The sequence below is a fragment of the Pipra filicauda genome, unplaced genomic scaffold (genome assembly GCF_003945595.2).
Source record: "Pipra filicauda isolate LSUMZ 115617 unplaced genomic scaffold, ASM394559v2 scaffold66_size7647185_pilon, whole genome shotgun sequence".
Classification (NCBI taxonomy): domain Eukaryota; kingdom Metazoa; phylum Chordata; class Aves; order Passeriformes; family Pipridae; genus Pipra; species Pipra filicauda.
In genome coordinates this window covers 1,162,946-1,189,796 of record NW_024104831.1, presented here as the reverse complement: position 1 = coordinate 1,189,796, position 26,851 = coordinate 1,162,946, and the positions used below count along the sequence as shown (strand labels likewise).

The 26,851-nt window shown below is 34.8% G+C and overlaps 1 protein-coding gene across 3 annotated transcripts in view; it reads right to left on the bottom strand.

Annotated features, from left to right (window-relative positions):
- Positions 1-26,851, bottom strand: part of SNX13 (sorting nexin 13) — a 119,020-nt gene that overhangs the window by 27,928 nt on the left and 64,241 nt on the right. For all 3 annotated transcript variants that reach the window (XM_039388609.1, XM_027738945.2, XM_027738944.2), the window contains exons 2-11: positions 18,126-18,238; positions 13,255-13,357; positions 8,263-8,352; positions 7,707-7,828; positions 5,262-5,383; positions 5,025-5,126; positions 4,260-4,348; positions 3,766-3,849; positions 1,210-1,348; positions 611-699 (exon numbers count right to left, since the gene is read on the bottom strand). In XM_039388609.1, the coding sequence (XP_039244543.1) occupies positions 611-699; positions 1,210-1,348; positions 3,766-3,849; positions 4,260-4,348; positions 5,025-5,126; positions 5,262-5,383; positions 7,707-7,828; positions 8,263-8,340 (825 nt within the window). In that variant the 5' untranslated portion in view covers positions 8,341-8,352; positions 13,255-13,357; positions 18,126-18,238. The remainder of the gene's footprint in view (positions 1-610; positions 700-1,209; positions 1,349-3,765; positions 3,850-4,259; positions 4,349-5,024; positions 5,127-5,261; positions 5,384-7,706; positions 7,829-8,262; positions 8,353-13,254; positions 13,358-18,125; positions 18,239-26,851) is intronic.

The following is a 26,851-nucleotide window of genomic DNA, read 5'->3' as shown; positions in this document are numbered from 1 at the left end:
ATGTTCAGAGGCTTTATTTTTTTAATTAGCTTTTAAAACTTCTACTTACCACAAAGCAAACGTGATTAAAAAAAAAATTACAGATAATAAAGTAGCCTTTCAATGATTAGCTATTTTCACAATCACTAATAAGTGAAGATCTAGATTATAAAGTCACGTTCTCATAACTATTTGTCTTCAACATAGGCTACAGTTATTCTGCTACATGAGAAGTTGTTAACACTACTGTTCTTGTAATAACTTACAGGTCAATTTAACCAACAGTGACACCAGCAGAAAATTAATTTACAAGAAGAATTAATTTCAGTATTTGATGGGCTCCAGATTACCACAACTTAAATTCATCTCTGTCCAACTTTCTTCTTTCTTGATACTACAGTAATGCTTCTGGGTCCAGCTGTAGAATCCTTTATCATTTTAGCAGTCAATATGTCCAATATTACATTATCTTGGAGCCACATCTAGGTCCAATTAAGAGAGTCAAGAAACTAAATGAAGTCAAACATACCAACTCTGTCAGCCTTAAATTATAGAACAAGCAAACAGAACAACTAGTCAGTCATTTGCAACTTCACTCTTTCGGAACTAAAAAAAATTTTAGAACACTTACTTTTCCTGACTGCAATCTCTGAATTCTTGAATCACATACTTTTATAACATATAATAAACTGTTTATTTGATTTTTTATAGTGTTGATATCTGAAAGCAAAAACAAAGAAGATTAAGCAATGCGGGTGAGTAAATAAACACTTGTTCTGAAATACTCTAAAAATATCATTCAAAAAGTGACAATTCACATACAGAACACATCACCTTCGAAGAGAAGGTTTTTTTCAGTTTCAATACCTTACTGATGGAAGTGAACAAAAAATACTTTTCTCTTTTTCAGATTAATAGGTAACTGACTACCCATTGATACCTAAAGCATTACTGAAATTCAGAACCACTAGTCAAGTAGTTTCGATGTAATAGAAAGGCACTTACCTAACCAAATAGCCCATATTTAAAGCAAACAATCAAACACACCAATCAATGAAACACTTATGAAAATTTAAGTTTTAACACTTCACCTGTAATTTATTTATTTTTTAAATAAAATATTTTATACTACACTGCATCAGAGCTTTTATTTTCTAAATTTTTGAAATATTTTTCAGAGCTCATGCTCGTAAATGCATTTCATATTTCACAAAACAATGCAGCACTAACCATCTCCCGCTGTATCTAGAGATCGAAGATATTGCAGTTCTTCACTTGCTTTATCTTTCACTGCTTCCAACTCTCCTATATTATCACTTAATTTAATAATATTCATAAAGGCCTCATAGTTACAGTTGGAATCACGAATCTGAAACACAAAGTGTTACACTGTGAGTTATGCAAAACATCTAAAAGCACACAACGTGATTTTTCATTAAGTGAATTACTTTGATACAGCACTGCAAAGTGGCATTTTGAAAGCTCTTTGATGCTTCTAAACATTCCTTTTGATACTGAAATTTTACATTGACTAAGAAGGAAAAAGCATGCATAGTCAAAACCTATTTCACACCATCATTTTCTCTTTTCAAGAAGTAAAACACAGACACATGGAAAGTCCATCAACCTACTTAATGAAGATCTTCTCCAAAACCCAATTTTGGAGAATTACCTATTACCTATCTCCTTAGCTAAGTAGGCAGAAAGTGGTGAGACCACTGCAAAGGTTCAACTTTACCAAGGTCTCCTGCAACTGTACAGGCTCCCAACATTACGGCTTCTTAAGATACAGAATTACAAAGAGAATTAAAACATTCTATAATATAATCATAACCTACAGAGGCATGGGGAAAAAAAAGAAAATAACTGAATTAATATCTTCTCTGGATCCCTAATTCCGATAGCCTTGCAAATAATATTAAGCTATTTCAATACATACTATTTTACCACTATTGGCATAGAGTGAACCTGCTCTAGGGACTCAAAGGAATTTGTGTGAGTGAAGGAAGCCTGCTGTGCTGCCAAGATCACTGGAAACTGTGTTGTGAATGCAGCACGGAGACCAGGGGAAGATTGGCAGCTTTACAGCATGTGCATGCAGGTGCGGAGGGTCAAGTTCTAATGTTGTCTTTATTATCTGAAGCCCAAAAAAGTCACTTCACCCACATCTCTTATAAATGCTCACTTTGATATGGAAATGTAATACTTGGTCTGTACCACAGAAGTGCATTGACATAAGTTGCACGAAGCAGAGAGAATGAAGACCGGATACCATTGATCAAAGTTAATGGAAAAATCTCCATAGAAATCTGGTTTTAGAAGTAATAGTACAAGCAGTACTTGAACTTCAAACATATTGTAAAAATGTGAATTTCACAGTGAAGAGGAAAGTTGGAATTAACTTCTAATTTTATATTGAAGCTTTGTATTTTATTGCAAGAGGATTAATATCAAACCTTGGTATGCCTAGAAACCTGGAATTCAGCTTCTCTTTTTCAAAAACTGATTTTTTTATTCAAATCTGATTTTACGTCAAAGGTTCCAAAAGGAACCAGGATTTATTTCAGTCATCTCTACTTCTGACCTTAATTTCTGCAACAATCTTCATTTCATAAGACTTGTATTAAATTTTTGAAAGCATTTATTTTTCCTTATCTTTCCCCCAGCACATTTACTTCCTCATCTCAAAAAGCAATTTTGAAAATTAATATTTGGGACATGGCCCTGGTAATAGAAAGCTTTATAAAAAACTCAGAATTCTATCTCTGGATGCAGCCAGGGGCAGTGCTCAGTAAATAAAGAACAAGGACAAGTTACAAATAAAGAACATGCAAAGGAGGAAAGGGGAATCAAAAATTGAAAAGTCTGATCCACACAAGTAATTTTTTTTCTTACTAAAGCTATGTTCCTGTAGAATAGCAGTGTGTAAATTTTTACATTAAATGGAGGAGGCTGGAGTGAAGGAACATAGGAACATTGTACACATACACTTGATTTCATTCCGTAATTCTGTACATAAGAACTTAGAAATGCAAGAGTGTTTTCAGCATAGTATTTGAATGTACACTATAAGACTAAAATACATGAATAAAAAAAAAGAAAACTTGGGGAAAGAAAAATTAAATTTGATTCATGAACTCTAAAGGATAATAAACTATAAGAGCAACTTTTAACTTGCTTTGCAAAAAATCAGTAATGTTAATTAAAGCATGAATATTCTCTTTATGTTAACTTTACTATATAATACTATTTTTAAAAGTTTGTGGGTTTTTTTGCAAGTGCACTGGGGAGTCAAAGGCTTTATTTCTTCCCATTCAGTTATATTATTAAGGGTTACCACAAATAGTGCTAAAACAATTGCCCTGAAATTTCCTTAGCAGAAAACAAAAAGTAAATCTTACTACTTTTCATTCTTGAGGCCTCTTAAGCTTTAAAGGACAAATTGAAAACACAATCAAGGGAAAACTTCCACAGTTACTCCCATATTTCCTAAACAGCCAAGTAAAACAGTCAGTGGAGTCAACTTTACACTTTGTCATACATTTGTCCTAAGTCAGGCAACTTTTGACAAGCAATCACAACGAAGAGTGCAGATAATATAGAGTGTGAGTGTATGTGTGGGTGTATAAAATTTAATATAGCAGCCATAAGTTCACTATCTGCCAATATATCCATTGGTAACTTTTATAGCAGACATCTATCTGCCATGATTGAAGGGAATACAGGTAAAACTTCATATGAAAATATTTTGGAAATAGCATTAATTTTAAACATTTTAAATCTTACCATCCATATGACATACTGATTAATATAATCAGGATCACTGAGCTGGTTTATTAATGGAAGAAGAATTCCTCGGGAGAGGATTTCCTGAAAAACAAAGGACAATAAATCATTTCATACATTTATTCATAATGCTAATATATCTGCAACAATTTAAAAATCACTGTGTAGAAACTAAATAAAAAACTGTAATTACAGAAAACATTTAATAGGTACTAGCACATTCTCTTCTAGTTAGCATTACATAATGTTAATACCTCAAGAAAAGCAACATCCATTTTATTATGCTTTTCTAATGTTGCTAGAGCTAAAACAACCTTCAAAGACATTTCACATAAACTGCTCTCTGCTACTAAATACTTATCAAGACTCTACTGCAGTTAAAATACCCTAATATTAAATTAGATCAATTTTAGAAAATAAGAGTAGCAGATTAGATCTAAAATTTTTTGAGATTAAACCAAAGAATTGGGATGGGTTTTAGAATCTGTATTTACCCTGACAAAGTATCGCATGATCTTGTTCTGGAAGTCTCCAGGAGGTAGCAATATATACAGTAAAACCTCACACAGATCCCTTAGGAATCCTAGAGAGGAAGAACAACAATTTTATATTATTTGACATCTTACCTGATGTTATAAAATCCTATAGATAAATCCTTAATTTTAATTTCAAAGATACAATCATATATATCTTACAGTCCAAGCATCACAGTAGCACCTTTCAGATGGAATATAAGCAGCACTGATGTTAACCTAATTGAGAGAGATCTACCTAAAAACCAAGACAACAAAAGCCGAATTCCAAGATTAAAAAAAAAAAAAAAAAAACAAACAAAAACCAAACCCTAATATATTTTCCTTACTTTATATTTACAGGGGTTTTTTCCCCCTCCTTCAACACTTTGCCTAAAAGGATTAACTGATTTTTTTTTTAATGAAGACTACAGAGTAGTGATAAGGAAGGCATATCTAACAAAAAGCAGTAAGAATCTACAAAACCATACCCTGCCTCCCAGAAAACATGTTTCTATCTTAAAATTATTCCAGTGAAAGGAGGAAGACTTACATATGTACAGACTTCATTGTAATTATAGCAATAGTATGTATAAATTAGAGTAAATATACGTGTATAGTAGATAATCTCACTGTGAAAGTCACATGCTAAGATTTTAATATATTTCATATGGCATACGCAACTGTTAGTATTTTAATTTAGTCTCCCATATTAAAATATTAACTCAGAAGATAATATTAAGAGACCTTCTTCATCTTTGGGAGAAGTGCAGACTAGATCACGACAGACTTCTTTTTCCATTTCAACTTCAACCTCAAAGAATGTATCTACAAGTTCCTCAGCTTGATCTATAGAAACGAAAATAAAAAGAAACATACTTTTGTAAAGATTAGAAACTTGAAAGCAAACTTCAGTTATAAAATATTTCACACATGTAAGATACTGGTCTATTCAGACTCAAATCAAAAAATATATTACGTTACCTTTCATCTGATCGCCTTTCTCTGCTATCCTCTGCTGAGCTTTTCTGAAAACTCGAAGATGAGTGCCAAAGTCATCAACAAGTCGTGTCGTGAAATAAGGCTGCCAATCTGTTTCTTTTGACCTATTAGACAAGGACATCCAAGACAATGAATTAATTTATCCTGAACAGAAAGAATAATAAATTTCTACTTTTCTTTCCTCCCTGCCAAGAACAACATTGATAGTAAACATGGTAAAGCAAAGAAATAAATCAGTCTTCTAATTGCCTATTCACTGGAAACAAACCAAGTATTTTAAACTACCACTCCTTCACCACATTAATATTTATGCATTAGTATTTGGGATAGTGTTCTGATTCATGACATTGCCAAATATCTGTGAGAAATTCTGATATAAATAGTTTACAACCTAGAATTAAAATACTCTCCAGGTCTTTTTCAGCCATACTTTCTACCATTTTGGAAGGTACCTAAACAAAATAATTTCCTTCTGAATTTGCAGTATATGCACAAGTGAGAAAACACACATTTCACTTGAAACTAAAAGTAATCTAATATTATCAACAATTGATTCCACAGCTTATATGAGGTAATTAACATGCCCTCCAACAATGCCCATAGGTTTACAACAGAATACAGTCACTGTTACGTTTCCATAAACCTATTTCCTTATTAGTATGAAAAAGATAAGAGATATTCTTATGATGTCTGTGCCTTACTAGCCAAACACAAAATGCGCTTGTGCATTATAGGTTTAATGAAGCTTGATGTTAGTGATGGTCCTTCCCTGAACTAAGTATTCTACTGCCCGAACTCTCTCAGACACCTACTTTGTTATAGTAGAATCCTTCTACAAGACTTCCTTTTTTGCGTTTGCTCCCTCGCCTTCTCTTTCTTCCCTCTCGAAAGGAATAAGGAACTCTGGAAGAAAGTCTACTGCAAAATCTAGATGGGGATAAGAAGCAGAGCTGTCCCAAAGGGCAGTCGATAATCCTGCTCCACAAACCGCACGGTGATCGAACCGCACAAAACCACTAGGTGGCAGCCTTATACCAGGCTCCCAAGTGTGCGGCTCTCATGGAAAAAAAGAAAATTCCCCCAGTATTCCTTCTCTCCAGAAGCTCACAGGGCTATATGAAAGTAGTGGCGCTGGTGCTAATCTAAACTGTTTCAGCTCTATCCAGCTACAGGCGTTATAAATACACTACATCATCTTCTGTGCAGAAGAACTGCTGCAGCCCTGGGAAATTGATTTCCTTTGTACAGCAGAACAAAACCCTACAGGAGCAGTGCCTGTTTTTAAAGAGCTATAGTGTTGTAGGAAAGAAAAATAAATCTGTTATAACTTGACCTGCTTTGACACAAACTCAGTGACTGATACTGTGCAATGAAGTAACTTCACCCAACACACAAAAACCATTGAAGCTGGGAAGCCAGGTCCATTTCATGTAACCCTAGGTTTGGTTGCTGTAACATATAGTTTATTTAGCATAGTTTTCACTATTTTCAACGCTGTTTCCTAGGATTTCCATTATTCTACAATCAGTAAGATTATATTATAATGAATTTTTCTTCATATTAAACCTAGATCTACATCTTCGACCCTTCTTGCCAGAAAAGTACACTGACCTACATTTCCAAGTCAACAGAGAGAGGGGTAGCACACCTTAAAATTGCTAAAAAGTTAATTATATTTAGGTGACCCACAGCCTCTTCTGAAGAGAAAACAATCAGCCCAATCGGAGGAATACTTGAAATAAAAACTTAACAAAGAAGTAGGCGGATTTAAAGGCATGTGATACCTGGGCTGAGAAATCAGCCATACTAAAGAAGGTAAATAATTTCCCAGACAAATTGCTTAATCAAGTAGCAGGAAGTCAGGAAACAGCAGAAAAAACATGGAGAAATTAATAAACTATCCATTTGTTCTGAATCAACCCTATTATAAAAAATAATTTACATAGGTGACATACCATTTAATTCCCCAGACTACTATTCATTTAAAAATACCCATTGTTGTTACATATTGAAAAGCAATACCACTTTTAAAAGTTATCTGAGCTGATACACAAGTTGAATCCAAGACTTTCAGACTGACTTACCTTGGGAGTGGCCCTACTCTTAAATGAAACAGACCTGAGTACAAAGAGGTGATGATTCACAAACTCAGTGCTTAAGTTGCAAAAAAAAAAGGCTATTCAGTAATTTTAGACATTAATCTCAATTTGGAAATGGTCATTTTGCAAAAGACCATGACTACAAACATCATCATCTCCATTATTTCCTTAAGGGATCAGCAAAAGATTGTTGTTCTGAGATTACAGTCTTTAAATTTTACACATTCTTTTTGTAAAATCTACTGAACTATGGCAATAGATAAACTTAAATCACTTATCTAGTACTATAAACCCCACAGTGTATTGATGTAAACACAAATAATCTTACCTGGCAGAAAACTGAACAAGTGCATACTGAAGAGCCTGCCTAATTTCCAGAAGAAATGATTCATCATCACTTAGTGTATAATACCAATACTGCACATAGTCTCTCAGAGAAAACTGGATTACCTGAAATTGAAAGGAGAAAAATAAATATGAACTAATGAAAAAGGACTAAAAAAATAAACAATAGGTTTTTCTGCCTGATAATGCAAGAGCACTTATCTTAAATGGTTAACACAGGGAACCATACTCCCTTACCATTATAAAATTGTGAGTGAAACAATACATTCACATACTGAAACCTCTTGTTAATACTCGTTTCTATGTATCATCACCACTACATTGACAGACTATAATATGCAGAAAACATACTCAAATATTGCCCAATATCCTCACCCACCTCAGTGTTTTCTCACTTACCGCTCTCAAATACGATAAAACTTTTAAAATTCTATTTGTTGTTCAACTACTTATATAATACATAGTCAATATTTGAAAAAAAAAAAACAAAAAAAAACAAAAACCAAACAAAAGGTTAAATAGTCCTGGTGAGAACTTACCTGTTGCAAAGGCTCATCAATTATATTTGCACCTGTCAGTCTTCTGTCAATCTTAATAGGTCTGGCTTCACGTTTCATTTCTTCTATGCACTTGAAAGAGATTGGGAAATGTAACTTTGCACATTTTAGCTCTAATTAAAAAATAGTTCTACTGTTTATGATACATATACCTTCAGTAATGACTTTATATAACGTTTTCCCTGTTACTATAATTTATAGAAAATAAAGAATCATAGAATGATTTGGGTTAGAAGGTCATCTAGTCCAATCAATTCCCCTGCTCACTTTGACCTTGAATGTTTCCAGGGATAAGGCATCCATCACCTCCCTGAGCAACAATAATATCTGTATTTTTCACTATATAGTAAATAATGGTGAGGAACTAACCTAAAAACCTACTTCTTGCTCACTGAAAAAGAGCAAATGTTTGTTAAAATAATAAATCAGAAGGAAATAAAACTCAAATAGTCAGAAAAGGAGGGAAGAGGGATATACAACAGCAGCACAAGATAGTTTTGTGCAAGACTCCAGTTCCCTACTTGATTGTGAAATCTCAGGGAGGTTATTGTTCAGTTGGGTTTTTCTCGTTTCTTTATCTGTCTTAATTTATTCTATATGCCAGAAGAAAAATTACTCTTTTGTACCATTGCTACTAGACAGATGAATCTTTGGAAAGTAGTTGATGAGGGGGGAAAGAAATTACTCTATAGAAGGACTTGAAACTCAGAGCAGTTAACTCCAAGAATGACCTCAACACAGCTGAGTTTAGGCTGACATATTGAAAAAGAACATCCTTTATCAGTGCTTCTCTAAGTTGAACTAATACAGTGTCTTTCTACACAGTTCTGATTAAATATGCAATAAACACCTCTATTTTCACAGAAATAACAACACAACAACTTACACTGCTGTTCAAAATAAGCAATCATTTTTTTGTTCTAGAGAGAAATTTATTACTCTATTGGAAACATAGAAGAACTGCCAAAACCATAAATGAAGACATTATAAACCATACATCCAGTGTTTCTGTTCTGTGTGACTCTCCCTAAGTATCGCTCATCCAAACCACTTAACAGTGAACAGCAGTGAAATACCTGAGACCAGAAAAAAAATCAGCCTGCTACTTAACCAACTAAGTATCACAACACCAAAGTATTTTGTTGCAAAATTCTCTATATTTTTTAACTTTCAAGACAAGGGAACCATTCACTGCTGCTTTAATATGAATAAAGCTGACTCACATTCAAACAATACCCCAGCTATATACTCATGAATTTGTGAAATATTTTTGTCTTGATGGTTTCAAAAACACCAAAATGATACAGAACTGAATAATACTGAAATACTTTTACTAAGCACAACATAGTTCAAGTTGTGAAACAAAGTTGTTAAAAGAGAGTTTTGATGGACTGCATCCATAAAACCACATTTGGAAAAACAGAGGAAAAACAGCAGCAAAAAAAGGAGCAGCCACAGGAAAGAGAGAGAGGAACACACAGAGAATATGCAAAATTATTAGGTAAAAATCTAAATGTTCATATGCTCACAGGATCCAAGTTTTGGCTGGAGCTTCAGGAATTCATCTTATCCAACCTCCTGCTCAAAGCAGAGCTAACTACAAGGTTAGACCATTTTTTCATATTCTTTTTCTCCAGTGAAACATTTATGTACCCACGGCATAATTTAATTCGCTTTTGGTATGTCTGAAGACATCCAAAATTTCAAATATGTGCTTTTATTCCATTACAGGTACAACAGTTGACCATAGTCTCACTTGGAAAGCATTGCTGGTTTTAAGTCTGCCTCCCAGACACGGACATAGAAGACGAACTTAAAGGAAGGACCACACACACATGACAACAACTGTTCTATTTAACTGTCACTTCACACACAGTAAGTCTGATGCACTCTACCAGTATTAAATCATGACTTAGGAAAAACAAGCATCACTTGTTATTAAATTTGACACCTCCTTACTTCATTTTAAGCAGGTAGGAAGCGCTCACAAGGAATGTGAGACATATACTCCATGAAGTAAGAGTAAAGAAACCTAGGTTCCACAAGCACCTAACTGCACTGAGTGAGTAGCTTCAGACTCTTGCTTTGCTACACTAAAAGATATTTTTTAAGTCCTTTTTGAAACTATGTTAGGCAATTGTTAAATACAAAATATGCTTAATTTGTACTGTGCCACTATTTCCCAAATCACGGTCACAGGATTTCATGAGCAGACAAGGCACTCATTTACTCATCTGCATCAAATCTGTAACATAGCATATGACTCACTGATTTAAAGAGATTCAGAAACTAGTCAGGGATCAAATATGCAACTCGCACTTTTAAGTTGTTTTCACTGTTATCTAACAGTAATTTGGCAATCTTATACTCAGTCTACAGAAACTCCTTGTCTTTTGGGCATAGAGACATCAATTATGATAATAACCAAACATCCTGCACTTCTGTTAAACTTGGAGTGAATCTATAATTCTAACTGAAAAGAGCATTCAAGTTAACAGTTCAGAAGGCTCTAAGCTTGCCCTTCGTTCAACATGGTTTTAATATAAGCCTTCAGACTTATCTTGCAGAGCCAGTACATTATTGCATCATAGAATAATAGAATCAGCCAGGTTGGAAGGGACCTCTGAGATCAAGTCCAACCCTTGATCCACTCCCACCACAGTTACTAGACCGTGGCACTAAGTGCCACATCCAGTCTTGTCTTAAAAACCTCAGGGACGGAGAATCCACAACTTCCCTGGGCAGCCCATTCCAATGATTCCCCTCTCTGTAAAGAATTTCTTCCTAATATCCAACCTAAGCCTCCCCTGGCACAGCTTAAGACCATGCCCTCTTGTCTTACTGATAGTTGCCTGGGAGAAGAGACCAACCCCCACCTGGCTACAACCTCCTTTCAGGGAGTTATAGAGAGTGATGAGGTCTCTCCCAAGTCTCCTCCAGGCTAAACAACCCCAGCTCCCTCAGCCTCTCCTCACAGGACTTGTGCTCGAGTCCCTTCCCCAGCCTTGTTGCTCTTCTCTGGACCTGCTCCAGCACCTCAATATCCTTCCTGAACTGAGGGGAAGTATCATTGAGTATGTTGCTGACACAAAAGTTATGTAAGGCTTGCAAAAAGAAAAGCAAGTCCAATCCTAATTTTTAAGCCTCCCTATGTGTATGCAAACAAAAAAAAATAGCAGAAAGATATATGGTCTTCCATCAAGTGTACATTAAGTATTTCTCCTTAATGTGAAGCTTTCGTTATATATTCATTAATAAGTATAATAAGCAGCAATCAGGGAAACCTACTAGCACCAAATCCTGTGACGTAACTTACAGTACATTCTACACGTTATTTCCATCCACAATTTTGGTGCTCTGTATTATAAATAATTTCTGTAAAATCAAGCACTTGAACATTTATCTTAGTCTAAAAAAATCTCTAAATAACAAAAAAAAAAATAAATCAAATCAATAAAGTTCTGATTGTCTTTCTTGAAAAGAGCTGCTTATTTATTTCAGATTACTTCTCAGAATAACACAAAAAAATTTTATATTAAGGTGAATTCAGTTTCTATTTGGTTCATGGAAGAAGTACAACCTATATAGACTAGCCACTAGAAAAAATATTCCTAGTTCAAGACCACTTAGGGTCACAATGGTTTTAAACATGAAAACAATTTCAAGTTAAAAATATTACTTTCCACATAGATAAGTCAGCAGAAATTTAATGCAGAAATAGCAAATAGGAATCACAAGCAAACTACAAATTTTGTTTCAGTTAGGACTCATCTCTTCTTGCACTGTTACTGAAAAACTCAGCTACACTATCTAATGCAATTTTAATACAATGGCAAAAAAGAAATGCAAAACACTATTGTAGAAGACAAACAGATTCTAGTTGGTGAACAGCTCCAAAAAGCATTTTGTAAGTCAGCTAAAAATAAATACCTTTGGTACTACAAAACTTAAATCCGGAGATTAGTCAAGGCAGGTCAGTTGAGAAAAGTGATGTGTCAATAATCCATACTCAAATCAGAAGTGAAACTACTGCAATTGCAAAGATTACACAAAAACCTCCAAAAGATTTTATTCTTTTCTAAAGTAACCAGAGCACACATATGTACTGAGATAAAAAAAGTAACATTAATATTAAAAAAGTTTTCATCTATGTATTGGAAATTTAAAAGACAGAAAAACTTCTTTAAATCTTCTCTCAAAACACAATGACATAAGTAACACTCCACAATCCATATAAGCACTAAATTCTATACCACACCAAGAACACTAGTCCTGTAAGATGAGGTTTCATTAGTGGAACAGAATCATTAGTTGATTGCTGACTTTCCCTTTTTCAGTCTTAACTGTTTTTCATTTGGACCATTGACCTTATTTTACAGTTTAGAACAAACTTAAGTTGTAGATTTATTTCAACAATTTAAGTGAAAAGGCCACTTACCAACCAGTCACAAAAAGTTCAGTGATTAGAAAACATAATGCTCAATCACAAGATAAATTTCTGTGTTACTACTGATAACATTCATGCCCTTTCATACACAACATGAAGTGTAGTTACCTGACGGCTAAGAAACAGCAGGATGTTAGAGTAAAAACAGCTATAAGATTAAATCTAACATAACTAGCAATCTTGGGGTTAAACTGTTTTCTCTATTCTGATGCATGCAAATGGATTAGGCCAAGATATATCTAAACTTCTGAGCTACCAAGATGTATTGGTTCATAAACCAGGAACTCCTAGAAATTCTATCTCTTGGCTACTAACAATTTTTTCTGTACTAAACAGATGCAGATTTATCCAATGAGGAACTGTGAATTTAGGTCCATTAACCAAAATGATCTGTTAAGAATTCAGAAAAGGAAAGCTGAAAAGTGGAAAAAGGCACAATTTTTAGATTAATACTGATTATTAGTGTCATTCTAATTTCCCAAGTTATAAAATCAGATCTAGAAGTTAGACCAGAAAACCTTCCTTACCTTAGGGATCCCAACTGATGTACAAGGGAGAAATGAATGTTCGCACTGTTCAAGGTATTTTTCTGAGTTGCTTTTTCCAAATAAAAGAGTAACCACAAAACCCCTAAAATGGAAAAAGAAAGACCAGCTACAACAACAGCCATCTTTCCCCACCTCTAGAAAATATTTCACAGCAAGTTACAGAATGACAATATATGACAGTTTGCTTACTCTCCTACTCTTTCACACTGTAGTGTGCTGCTTAAAATAACTGACACAATACTGAGTATGAAGTTTCCCAGTCTTGTATTACATGTCTTCATATATTCTTATCACATAGCAGCTCTGTAAAGCACAGTTTACACTACAGAGACTGCTGCATGAGAAGAACATGTGATAACACACTGTCTATGCTCACAAATATGAAAGAGGGGTACATGGAGAGAGGGGTACATACAGAAGTTGCTCTCTTTGTATTTATACAAAGATTCTTTTACTTTGACACTATGAAGAAATGAACTTTTTAGTGATATGTTTAGGCCACTCCACTGTAGCATAAGCCACAAAAGCACAGTCCAAAAATAAACTGATGTAGTAAGCATAACTAACCACTGATTGCGTATGTTTAAAGATTGCACTCAAACTTGCTACAACAGCAATAATTTATTTACAGCTTACAGCACTAGGGCACAAAAATACATAAACATAAAGCTAGTTTTACTAAGAAAGAGATGAAAACCTAACCTTTGTGCCAATTATAGCATAAGCAAAGTACGTAGCTTTTGAAATATCAAGTGTATTGAAAAAAAAAAGTCACTACTGCTCAGACTAGCCTTGGGATGGCTAAACATGCATAGCCTTTTAGAGAAATTTCAAAGCATTCCATTTAGAGGCAAGCTGACCAGTATTTGTGACCACAGGATCTCACAAAGCTATTTAGGTTTGAAATGTGGTGAAATAATACATTCTTTTAATATAGATTGCTGCTGATATATGATACTCACAAGACTAGAGAAAAATTCCTATCCAAGCTAAAATATGACATTTGAAGTTTTTAATTTCCAAAATGGGAACCGTTCTTGTTAAGTCCCCCAGAGGTTCAGTAATTCAGAAGTAGGGAGGTGGTCATTTATACCTCAACAACTCCAGGAAAGAGAAAAAAAAAAAAAGCCACTGAAAATTATTACCAGTAACTAGGCAATGCATAAGAAAAGTTCACTTGATACTCTAATTTCCTTATAGCCGTCTTTACCCGCCAAATGACAGCAAAAAATAAAAGCAGGTCTAATTGTCTTTCTGCTCCAGATAACTTTTAAATCATAACATCAATGGTGCTAATAGCATCATAATTCAGTTCAAGGACAAGAACTTGTTTAGAAAAATTTCAATATTAGTTTCACTAATATTTGGTTGTTTTGTTTTTAATTACTAAAAAGTTTGGATTTTCTTTTGCTTATCTATGACTTTTCTATTAGAAACCTCAGTTGTCTTTTAAAGAAAGCAGTATACTCAAATTTGGCCTAAATTTTTAGTTTTAACTTCAAACATTTATCAGCAAGTTGCTTCTCTTCTTCCATTCAGAAGGACTGAAGCCTTGGAAATAACCAGTATAGATTATATCTCTGTTTTTCTCAAATGTTTTGATACTCTTAAAGTTAATGACTCATTCAAAAACACTAATACCACCAATATAGTTTAAAAATATGCTCATCTTCTTAGATGCCTTTAAGTATTTTCAATTTTAAGCTAGAAATACTAGGAGCTTCTGCTTCCATGCAAAAATTCTCTAATTTAAAACCTTGTGTGCCTTAGAGAAGGATACATAATCTCATGATTCAGGGCATCCATTAGCTAACCAGAATCTTGTAGTGTAAATGCTTATCTAATTCATCAAGAGGATTCTCAATATGGTGAATGAGATATGATTTTATTTTTCTCTAAATGAATTGATCAGGAAAAGGAAAAGATTGTATTTTACTTAATTTTTTAAAATTTCTTCCAAAGATTACTGGAAGGCCAGCTTTTCTCAAGGACAGAGTAACAACAGAACAAAGGTAAAAGACAGAAAAGTGAAGATGACAGATTTATCATTTTCCCTCAAGTCTGAAAAGTAACAGTCTCAGCTGAATGCTTTGTGAAAGCCAAAAAGCAGCTTCAGAACCATTCCTGATTTGGTCAGCAGTTCGAATCATCAACATAGGCAGCCAATCACATATATATGGATGTGATTGAGTATCAATTATTATGGGTTTTGATGACAGAGCAAATTCCCTCAAATGACAAAGCAATTGATGATCCAAGAAATTTCAATTTTTGCAACATCAGAAGCCCAAGCCTGGTGGGAGAGCCACAATTCACATAATTTTTATTTTACTTCCTTAGGACTGAAAGAGAGAAAGAAAGAAAATAAGGTAATTAATGCTTAGTAGAAAGAAAAGGCAGATGGAAACCAACAGGCCCAGCATTCAGGTTGAAGGATCTGCACCAACACTTGAAAAAGAGGCAAAAAGTGTTTCATGAAGAATAACACCCTGTAATATTCTACACAGGTTAAGGAAACAATAACTATATTTTGCCTCCTGTTTTTGGTGGAAAGAGCTCAGTTCCCTATGTGATGAGCTACCAGATCCTGAATCGAAAAAGATTATCATAAATCAGCCTTGAAACAAAATGAAACAAGGAGAAATGTTGATATAGAACTTCTATTCATATATACAAATGGTTTCAGTATTCTTCCACGTACACAAAAAACCAATACTACGTTTACTAAAAGTGATCTGTGCAAACACACAGTTGAGATTAAATCTAAAAGAAATAACTAGCACATAATAGAAGTTAAACAGTATAAACAGACTGATTATATTGGTACAGATATGGCATCACCATTGTTTTCCTGCATAGCCCACTGGTGTATAATTTAAATGCTTAGGTCAATACTAAGAATGCAACCGGCTACGATTCAGCATTTTCTTTTGCTTAAACTGCAAAATGGGACAACAGCTGGACTTCCAGCTAGTGAAAGTCAGAAACCTTTGATACGGGCCACTTTTGTTTTTTTTGAGCAAAGTATAAAAACCTAGAAGTAACATAAAATTCAACCATAAAATTCTAGCATAAAAAATCCCTATCCAAAATTGTTATTTTGCTCCAGAAAAGGATATGATAAATATTATGGACACTACAATAATCAGGAACAAAACTACATTTTTATTTTCCAAATTTATGTACATGATGTTACGACATAAAATTGCAAATTTTAAGTGGAAAAGTTACTTTGTAACATTAATTTGTTTGTTTATAAGAGAAATATGATGAACCATTTGGCTAAACTTCTAGGGAATTAATTCAAAAAAAGGAAAAAGCAAGCAAGAATAATTTAGATATAAATCTGTTTGACCTAGTTGGCACTCACGCTTCTGTGTGCTGAATGTTAACATGTGTCACTCTGAAAAAGATTATGTGTAAAAAATGGCCAGATCACAGCCTGAGCCAAAATGCGTATGTTAAAGTAATGAAGTGATGACATTCTATTGGAAGGGCTGAGACTTGACATCTATGTCAAGTAAACACATAATAGGGAGATGGATACAAATTCTGCTTTTACAGATACACTACCACTAGATGAATTTATCCTTAATAAGATCAATGTTTACTGACTAGCTACAAAAATTAACCAAAGCAGCAGAAGAACCACAGAGCTTACATGAGAATGAGTGAGCACAGGCACCACAGGCATTCCCATGGTGGCAAACTGTAGCTGGCTTCAGACACACTCTATGAGACACTGCTTTGACTGTTAGCTTTGAAAAGCCAAGCTACTGAAATTGAGCAAGAATGAAGAAGAAGCTCTTATTTTTCGTACTGCAAATACTAAGGAAGTGGTAGTACAAAACAGTAAACAGAGGAAATCTTGCCCTTTGGACAGACTCTTTGCCTTTTCCTCTGGACAAACAGCCAGTAAACATACATGCATCAAGACTTAACAAGACAAAAGCATTCACTTGGAGTTAGTTTTACATTAACTAAATCCTCATTCTAGAAGACTGACTATTCTGATTTCTCAGAGATGGAATGCCGAACTTAATCCAGTTGAAACCCATGCATAGCATCTCTAATCCTAGCTACGAAACTCTATTACATTTTTGATGAGACATACAGGAATATACATACATTCCATACTGTATTGAATAAGAAGGTTAAAAGAGTGTTCCAAACAAAGGGAAAAAATACTTAAAGGTAGCCCACACACCCCATTAGAATTCAGGCAGGTCTTGGAGAGCCTAGAAATGTTGTTATTCTGCAGATTAGTCTTATGAGAGAGAAGAAGGAGGAACAGCCCATTAAGACATTTTGACCCAGCATCGAAAAGGAAAGTTTTAATGGTTACAAGGCAGACACTACTATACAATGTAATAATGGTGCTAAAGACTATAAAAACTTCACCTGTTTGCTTCTTTTCTGTCTACATAAAGTACAAAATGTCTACAGCTGCTGACCTGATCTACTTGTTCAAAGTGTAGCATCATTTCCAAATACCCAAGAAAGCATCCACTAGCTTCCCTCATGAATCAAGTGTCTTAGGAAATGAGATTGTGATAGAAAAGGAGGCATAATTACTTAGTAAGTGCCTGGGAAAAGAACTGACACAGTAATAGAAAGTAGGAACTGAAATAAACATTGGTTTTACATCAGCATTTGTCCTCTAACAGTCATTATAAATAGCCAAACTGAGATTTCAAGGAAAAAAAAAAATTTCATAAAAAGCTGCTCAAATGTGGAAATATTAATTACATAAAGCCACTACAGATCTTCAGAGCAAGCTATTTGCTAAAATTCACATTCAAATTTTACTTTCATAGACAATTACACAAAACACTAAGTAGTATACTTACCCACCCACAAAGCAGAGGATATAAAATGCAAAGTAAAATATAGCGAAGGGTCCAAAAGTTACTAGAAAAAGCACAAGGCCAAGACTTCCCCATCCCCATATGGAAAGACTGGTCTGTAATGAAGAACACATAGAAAAGGAACAGTTAATATGAAATTCATACAAGTTTAAATCTCCAGAGCAGTATTTGCAGTTTCTACAAAGCTTGATACGTTGTAATTAGATAGGAAATAAGTTTTGCTTGATGAAATAAAAATTACCGTTGTTTTAAAGACTATATTGCTATCAAACATGCCCCTGTTATATTGTGGGCTAGTAGTCCAGCTAAGCCAAAATTAGAGTATTTTTCTTTCAAATACTGTTACTCATCTCTAATTTCGGATACAACTATCACCCTTTAAGGTGTCATTTCTTTTTCTTCTCTACCCTCATTTTGTGCACTTTTGTTCCTTGAGATCCCCCCCCTTCTCCTTCCGCATGAAAAGTTCACTGACATTTCCAAGAAAAAAGCAGGTTTTGTGACAGAACGGGAAGAGACAGAACACAACATTGTTTTACACACCTAAACATGTTATTTTCTACAACCAAGCAATGTTATCTATTCCTTCCCTAGATCAAAGCAGTTGCAAGACTAAAATGGTTTCCCTTTCTCCAGTAAAGTCACAGATGGGTCAACAGGTGCTCCAAATATTTCATGCAAGTATACTCTTACTCTCCCCCGTAAACAAAAGGGAGGAAACTGATTACTACCTCTAACTATTACTACCACAGAAATTAAGGGCATTCAAACAATCCTTTGAAACATCCAAGTATGATTTTCTTTTAAAACCAGGACATTTTATATATATATAAAAACAACAACAAAAAAAAAAAAAAGGCAAAAGAGATCCCAGATTAACACTTTTTCCACACAGGTACTACCACATTCCTAGAAGAGATCTGGTTTAGCAGGCAGGACTAAATACTTTGGCAGTGGTGGGGAGACAAGGGTTGTTTGAAAAATCCACGGGGCACTTAAAGCCAGCCACAAGAACATCTGTGGGATTGGTGGGATTTTGCATAAATGCAGCAGTGCTTCACCTGCACTGGTGGAGCTATCAGAAATACAAAAAAAAGCAGCAAGATTCTGGTTATTGTGCCAATACAGGTTACAGTATAAGTGCATTTATATACACACATATATACTTACATGATCTATCTACATAGACAGATGTGTGTATGCACATACATATACGTATATGCAGGGTAATCTAAAAAACCACGGTAGGGAAAACCTGACCAATCTTAGCTACAATAGTTTTTAGACCTTCACAATGTTGCAATGCAGTCAACAAAGCTTACATAAATTTAATTCAACCCAGTCTCCAGCTCAATCTGGAAAGCATGTTTCAGCCAAGTCCCAAGAGTGTGAAACCAATGATGACAAGTATTTATAGGCCACCAAAACCGTTCCAGTTCTAAGGTTCTCAACTTCTTTTTCTTTTTGTTGTCTAATTTACACCTTTCCTAACAGTGATCAAATGATACCCTGATGGGAACTCAGACAACTGCTATGTCAACAAGTAACACTAAGGAAGTATTTAAATAAACTTGTCTTGCAGTTTGACATTTAGAGAACAAGCAGAGATTGAACACCATATTTGCAGAGAGCTGTTTTTTAGCTTTTAATATGGAAGACAGGGGAAGCTTTGCTACAACCCATTTCTCTCAAGGACTACTTAGATTTCACAGGATTAAAAAAAAAAAAATCAACTTTTTCAAAACAAAGTTTTAAAAATCCTATGAACAACGAAGACTCTTACATAAAGCAGCTTTGATTATTTCTGAGAGCAACACCAAAAAGAAAAATCGCTCTGAGGAGAGACTGTTTCACAAATCTAAACTGTAATAATCAGAATTATTTAATTCTTCCTAGTTATAAGTTTAATGAAACATAGAGATGAAATTCTATTTTCTTCCTAGTTAAGTTTCTTAGCAAATGATATAATCTATACTGGCTTTTTTCTTAGTTTTGAGGCTGGGAAAAATTAAACATACAAGTACATAGATGAGTGTAATTAAAGTGCTGCAATTAAAATACTGCATTGCAAGTTATTCAATTCTATTCAAGCTGAAAAAGTGCTTTATTAGATGATATAAACCATACATTCCACACAGCTAAAATGCTGAATTGGTGCTACAGTAAAAAAAAGAAAAATCTTGATCATGATTGAGTAGAAGATTTTGTTGTTTTGTTGACTCAGGATAAGTAAATGCAGTAGATAATTGTGTCCTTCCAGTACCTGAAGAAAGGCTACAGGAAAGATGGAGAGAGACTATTTACAAGGGCATGTAGTGTGTCCATGACAGGACAAGGGGGAATGGATTCAAACTGAAAGTGAGTAGGTTTAGATTGGATATTAGGGAAAAATTCTTTACTATGAGGGTGGTGAGGCACTGGAACAGGTTGCCCAGAGAAGTTGTGAACGCCCCATCCCTTAAATTTAGTGTTCAAGGTCAGGTTAGATCGAGTTCTGAGCAATCTGGTCTAGTAGAATGTGTTCCTACCCATTGCAAGGGGCTTAGAACTAGATGATTTTCAAGGTCCCTTCCAACCTAAACCATCCTATGATTTGATGATAAACTCTTTGGAGGGTAGAGAAGAGAGACACTCCAATCTACAAAAACAAACAAAAAACCCAAAACAACCTGGATAACGCAACAATTACAGTGAAAACAAGATCTCACTGTACATCTAAATTTCAATATAAAAAGAAGGCTCTGCCTAATTATGCCCTGAGAAATCCATTTTAAAACTTCTACAGAACACTACAAGCATCAGGAAGATAAGGAAGATATGCACACAGAAAATAACATTTAATCAGGATCTTTTTTTTTGGTCAAAAAACCAGTACGCTTAATAGCATCATTTTAAAAAGTTTAAGTTCTAAATATGGGGTAAGCACTCTAAATGACTTAATTAAACTAGATGGTAGGATGCATATTCAGAGTTGGATGAATGCATAATTAACAAAGAAAGTTCTATAACTCTAATAAATAAAACAGTAACCTTTTGTCCTCTGCTCTACTTTTGCAGTTTAGCATATGGCTACAGAGATTCAAATCTCATTTGGTATTTTAATAGGATTTCTTAAAATTCATACAACTTGGTACACTGCAGCAAGTACAACAGATACTGGCCCAATTCTTGTATACTCTAAATGTGTAGTTTATAGTCTCACAGATTTTGAGACATTCAAAGGGATTTAATCATCAGGATGGTACCCTTTTGGTTGACTGTAAAAAAAACTTCTGCTAACTTCACACTTCTAAAAGGCACTTCAGCAGTATAACTCCTAGGAAAAAAAATGAAAACTTTGCATAAAGTTCCTTAAACACATCAAAATCAACTAATAAAAGAACATCTAAACATTACACAAATATGACTACACAGCTGACCAGTATAAAAATAGGTTCAGGTATTTAAATTCAAACCCTGCTTGCAACTTATTTCCAAATCAGTTTTATGATATTATTTTTTTAGAAGATTCACAGATTTACTAAAGCTCTGTCTAGCCTTACTAAAGTTAACTGCAGGGTGAATGCTTATTACTCTTGACAGAAAGAACAAGTCAGTCCTCTGAATAAATGGTATAAATGCTGGCATTTAAGTCACAGCCATCCAGATCCTTTAAAAGAAGCTGACATGCCCTAGGTTGGAAGGGCAAACTTTCAAGCTGAACTGGCATAGTGCTGTTCACTGACTTCAAAGGAAGTAGGGACAGTTACCCAAAAGTTAAAGAAGTACACAAGCCTTAGTCCCGTGGTAGGCATGTTTAGGTACATACCGTGTCCATACACACATGCACACATGGATAAAGGATCTTTATTGCAGAACAACAACTGTTCCACCTCACCAGTTGTAGCCATTTTTGCTTACCACCACTACAGATACCGTATGTTTGCCCCACCATCACCACTTCTTAGCTTTCAAGTCTAAGATTTCACAGAGTTCTGCAGTGTATTACTAAGGTTATATATATACAATGGGCTAATGGAGCATCATGGTCACACACGGTAACTTTGTACAGTATGGAACTGGTTTAACAAATTAAATTGCAGTTGAAGTAAAGGGTTGTCTGTAAGCTCAAACAGTGCACTGCAGAGCCTTATCAGGTGAGAACAGACACACACAGGTGAATATTAACACGTGTTTGATTCAGCTTTTAGAGACAACAAGACTATCACCTTAATGACACCACCAGTTGGGTTTTTTTACTAGGTTTTGTCCGTTTTTCCCACTGAACTCTTTTCCCACAGTATACAGCCAACTACTAAAAGTAGTACATTAAGATTTGCTTTCTTACATACATCTGCTTTCTCTTTCTTTGGTTCCTGCTTCCTAACCACTGCGGAGGTCAATAAAACTAAGATGATCTCAGGGAGGCAAGAAGCTGGAATGCTTTTATTCGTACAAAACTGGTATTTTTATAGGTCTGAGGTACTACATATTCATGGTGGGTTTGCATATTCATAAGGAGGCTGGGTTTATTCTAAACAAGGGTTTTCACAGGGATGACATCAGGGGAAAACCCAGGTTAACAAATCTTGATGGAGGTTTCTTCCCAGTCTCTGTCAGCCCAAGGCTTTGGTTTAAACTTAGCAGTTTTCTTTTTCTCATATCCAAATTTTGAAATCCAGCAAATCACTGCAACATTTTGATGGTCTTAGCTGCATACCCTTATGGTTAGCAGTGCTAAGCTAAGACTGACTATGTGACTTAACATGACCATTCACACAGGACCTTATATAAATCCACAACGCCAATTATTTATTCCCATAAAAAGCATAATTATATCTTACTAACAGGTAGCTCCAGGAGGTTTCTTGTTTGCCTAATCCAGCTGACAAAGCTTTCAGACCTTTGCCTCTCTCCCATCTTTAAGCAAAATCCTCAGCCTTGACACACCTTTCTCTTAAAATGATTCACCAGGGTAACATAGGTTTGTTGTTTGGATTTAAACTAGTGCTGTCAATTTTAGCCTGCAACTGGCAGTAAGATATACGAGTGTCTCTAGTTTAGTGCAAAACAAGTGCTACTCCAGAAGTCCAGATGACAGGTTCTTCCTGTCCTCCTCGGTGCCGCCAAACAGCGGACACACGTGTTTTCTCTCGAGGCTCCAGGTGCCACCGTACTCTCACTCCAGCAAAAAGCTGTTTCCAGCACTTGTCTCTCTTCACAATTTCCCCACATGTTCAGAGTAACTGTGGTTCCAAGGCTGGAGATGCAGTACGAGAGGAAATAAAGAACATCCATACAGAAAAGTCAGGCTGTGGAATCACCTACTTGTCAATCTTAAAGCTTCAGCAGAATACTACTTAAGTCTTACAGCAGCATCCGACAGACCTGTACCACTTGGGAAGATTGCTGATTATGACTGGTTTCAAATGTTGCAACAGAATAATTTGAACTTTGAAAGAACAGTGTCATTTAAAAATAAAAACATGTTTCTTTGCTTACAATTCCTTTACTGTGTTCATCAAATTACATTTGTCCATTCATACGTTAAAAATTACTGTAGCTGACCTGTCCCAAACAAGACATTGATAATCAAACCACTGCTTTCCATTTGGGTAGTTGAAACTATTAGAGTTTTTCTAATATGCTATACCAAATGTATTTAATGCCTCCTCTGGGTTCACATTAAAAAAAATTGTCAGAGATTACATATAAAGTAGATGTCAAGTTTAATTTTGTTAATTCTACACATCTGCCTTTTAATTTGACTTCCATTTTGAGTGTAAATGGAGCATGTTCACATATAAACCTTTCTACAATTAAGGTGAGTGTCATTTTTGTCAAGTGATTAAAAACATTATTTTAGGTTTCAAATTACTGTCTCTTCACTAGCATGACAAGTAAAATTAGAAAGCTGTACCAACTGGAGTGCCAATTTCACTCCAGAGAAATTGTTATGTTACAGTAGTCAGAGAAATATTTAACAGTTGTAAAATAAGCCATTAACAACTCCGTAGCTACCTTCTCCCATCTAGAAAAGTTACAGCAATCAACTGAAAGACATGTCGAAGAGGGTTTTGAAGAGTTCTGCATATTGTGGTTTCCTAACATCACTAAAGGTCTCTTTTTAACTTCTTTCTTCTTATCCTTTCTCCTTTTTCCTTCCTTAGCCCAAAAGGGCAAAGCAAAACAAAACCCTGAGCTCCACTGCCACTTCAGACTATGTAAAAATAATTGTAGTGAATCTACTCAACAATTTACTGCAGTACTCACAAGAAAACTCTTGAGATTTTCTTAATTTTTTTTAAAAGGACCTTTACGTAGTCTATTTTGCTTTTACTGCTCTAAGTTTAGATTGATTATTTTTCCCAAAGCAAGCTTAAAATACTAAAGCATATAAATATACACTGATCATCCTTTAAATAAATAAAATTACACAATTAATGTTAAGAGTTAAGAAGTTTGGCCAATGAAGCTTTTTCTGGATAAGTGCTGTATTCCTGCTGATCCTTCTGGGTTAAGAGGCTGGAGACTCTCCTTCCCTGTTACACAAGAGTCCACCTGTCCACTCTCTACCTCACCTCTTCTTCCGCTCAATGCACACCTTGCATGTCAAATGGCTTAACTGGTTAACAGTTGGATTAATTCAAACGCAATCAGGTCTAATTGTATTGAGTTCAGATTTTCCTGCTGTTCCTTACACTGCACGAAACAGTAAAGCTTTTGGGATCATTTTCCCCTCCCCTCCCCTACAGCTATACAAGGCAGTCTAACAAATTAGGCTTTCACGAAGAGGCAATAATTTTTCATCTACACTCTAAGACCACTATTACTGCACTGTTGACTATTCATGAAACTCTTTTTTAGAAGTGCAAACCTTTAAATGAAAATACATGTGACCATTTTCTTAAAATACATAACATTATAGTGTTTAACAAGAAAGTTTAAAAGTTATTGTGCATATTACTTCAATTTCAGTATTTATCCAACAAATTTCATTAGTAAAACCTGCCTGTTTGCTAAAGTCAGACTATTAGTATTGAATTAGTAATATAATGACAATAAAAATAGAAAAATTACGTTCCATATTTTTATACAATTGGTTCTTTGCAAGAAAAAGACCAACCTTTCAGTTAACACTTCCAGTTCTACCAGAAATGGTAAACATTTTCAACATCAAACTTTCTTTTCAAGTGAAAAAAGCAGAGTAAAATTCAGCCTGGAGTCAAGAATCAAGATTAGTAAAGATTATTTTTAATTCCTCTCTCACACCTGCTCTGCCAGCATTGCTGATCACTACATGAAATTAGGAAGTGAAAATTTTCATTTCAACTGACCTTCATTTTACTAACTTTTATTTTCAGCACTAGCAGCTACTTTATTATACCGCAGAACTATCAGCAAGGGACAGAAGGCCTCATTTCACGTCACTGTTTCTTGAGGATGGCCCAAGTATTTCTCTTATTACAAAAGCAAGAGGTAACCTTCACAGACACACACATTCTTTTTGATAACATGCATGCATTAAAACACACTCTGAATCATGTTCCAGTTTAAAAGGATATGGAGTTTTGGTCAAATTTAAAAGAAGCATTTGAGCATCTCGGGTAGCCGTGAGAAATAAGTGATGCAATCCAACTTTCAGATACTTTCTTAAATATAAAAGTGACATACTCAAACTCATATTTAGTACTTTTTCCAAGAAAGTGATCCTTTTCCTTTGTAACAATCCATATTGATTTGTATCCAAGCTAATTTAGTTATTTGGACAGAAAACAAGACAAAAAGATGAAAGCATTTTGGATCACCTCAGGTGATTGGAACAGGGCCAGGTTTATTGCTTGACAGGATCACCTAGGGTGATCTAAAGTGAGAAAATAAAGTAATCCCTCTAACTCTATCTTGAATTTAAGCCAATGAGATAATCTAGACTGTTCTACATTCAGCCTCTGGATAAACAGATTACACATATTTCAAGTCTTTCTAGTGTAAAGCAATTGCAAAGGGAAGAGAGGGGGAAGCCCTCAGAAGTTTTTATCAAGTGAAAATAAAATAAAACACTTCTGTACTCCTAAAGAGCTAAAAATAATGAAGTCACATGCTCTTTAGTCCAGAAACTGTTCTTGTGATTTCATTTGTGACTACTGCTCAAGCAGCATTTTAAGTTTTTTACTTTCTTGCCTTCAACTGCACCGAAGAGTTATTTAAAAGTTCTTTTCACCAATATTTTCTTCTTTCACTGTTAAAGAAACCTGATTCCACTGAATGAACTTAAACATCAGTTTTACTTCTAGAACAATTTCTACCACTTAAGGTTCCCCATATTTATCTGGAAGTAAATACATTTAATCAGTCTTTCTCCCTAAGAATCAGATCTTATAGGCAGTCTCTATGTCTCTTCTAATAAAAACTGGAGGGCAAAGCTCAGGGATACTACAGAAACAGTTGCATTGGACACATTTTTAAAAAGGTTCTTTGTATCTTAACAGCTGAGTTTTTGGAAGGTAGAAATTTCTTTAGTTTTAAGCTCTTCTTCCATGATAGTGCTAACTTCAGCTCAACACACTTTCTGCCAAGCAATAAATGCCTGTTCCTCGAACTTAAATCTCCATCATACTGCCCAATTTATGCCATTACCTGTATCAGCTCATACTTACTAAGAAAATTTATATCAAAGTTATATATAAATTGTTTGGGACACAGTCTTCAATTTAAAGGCAACCCATTCC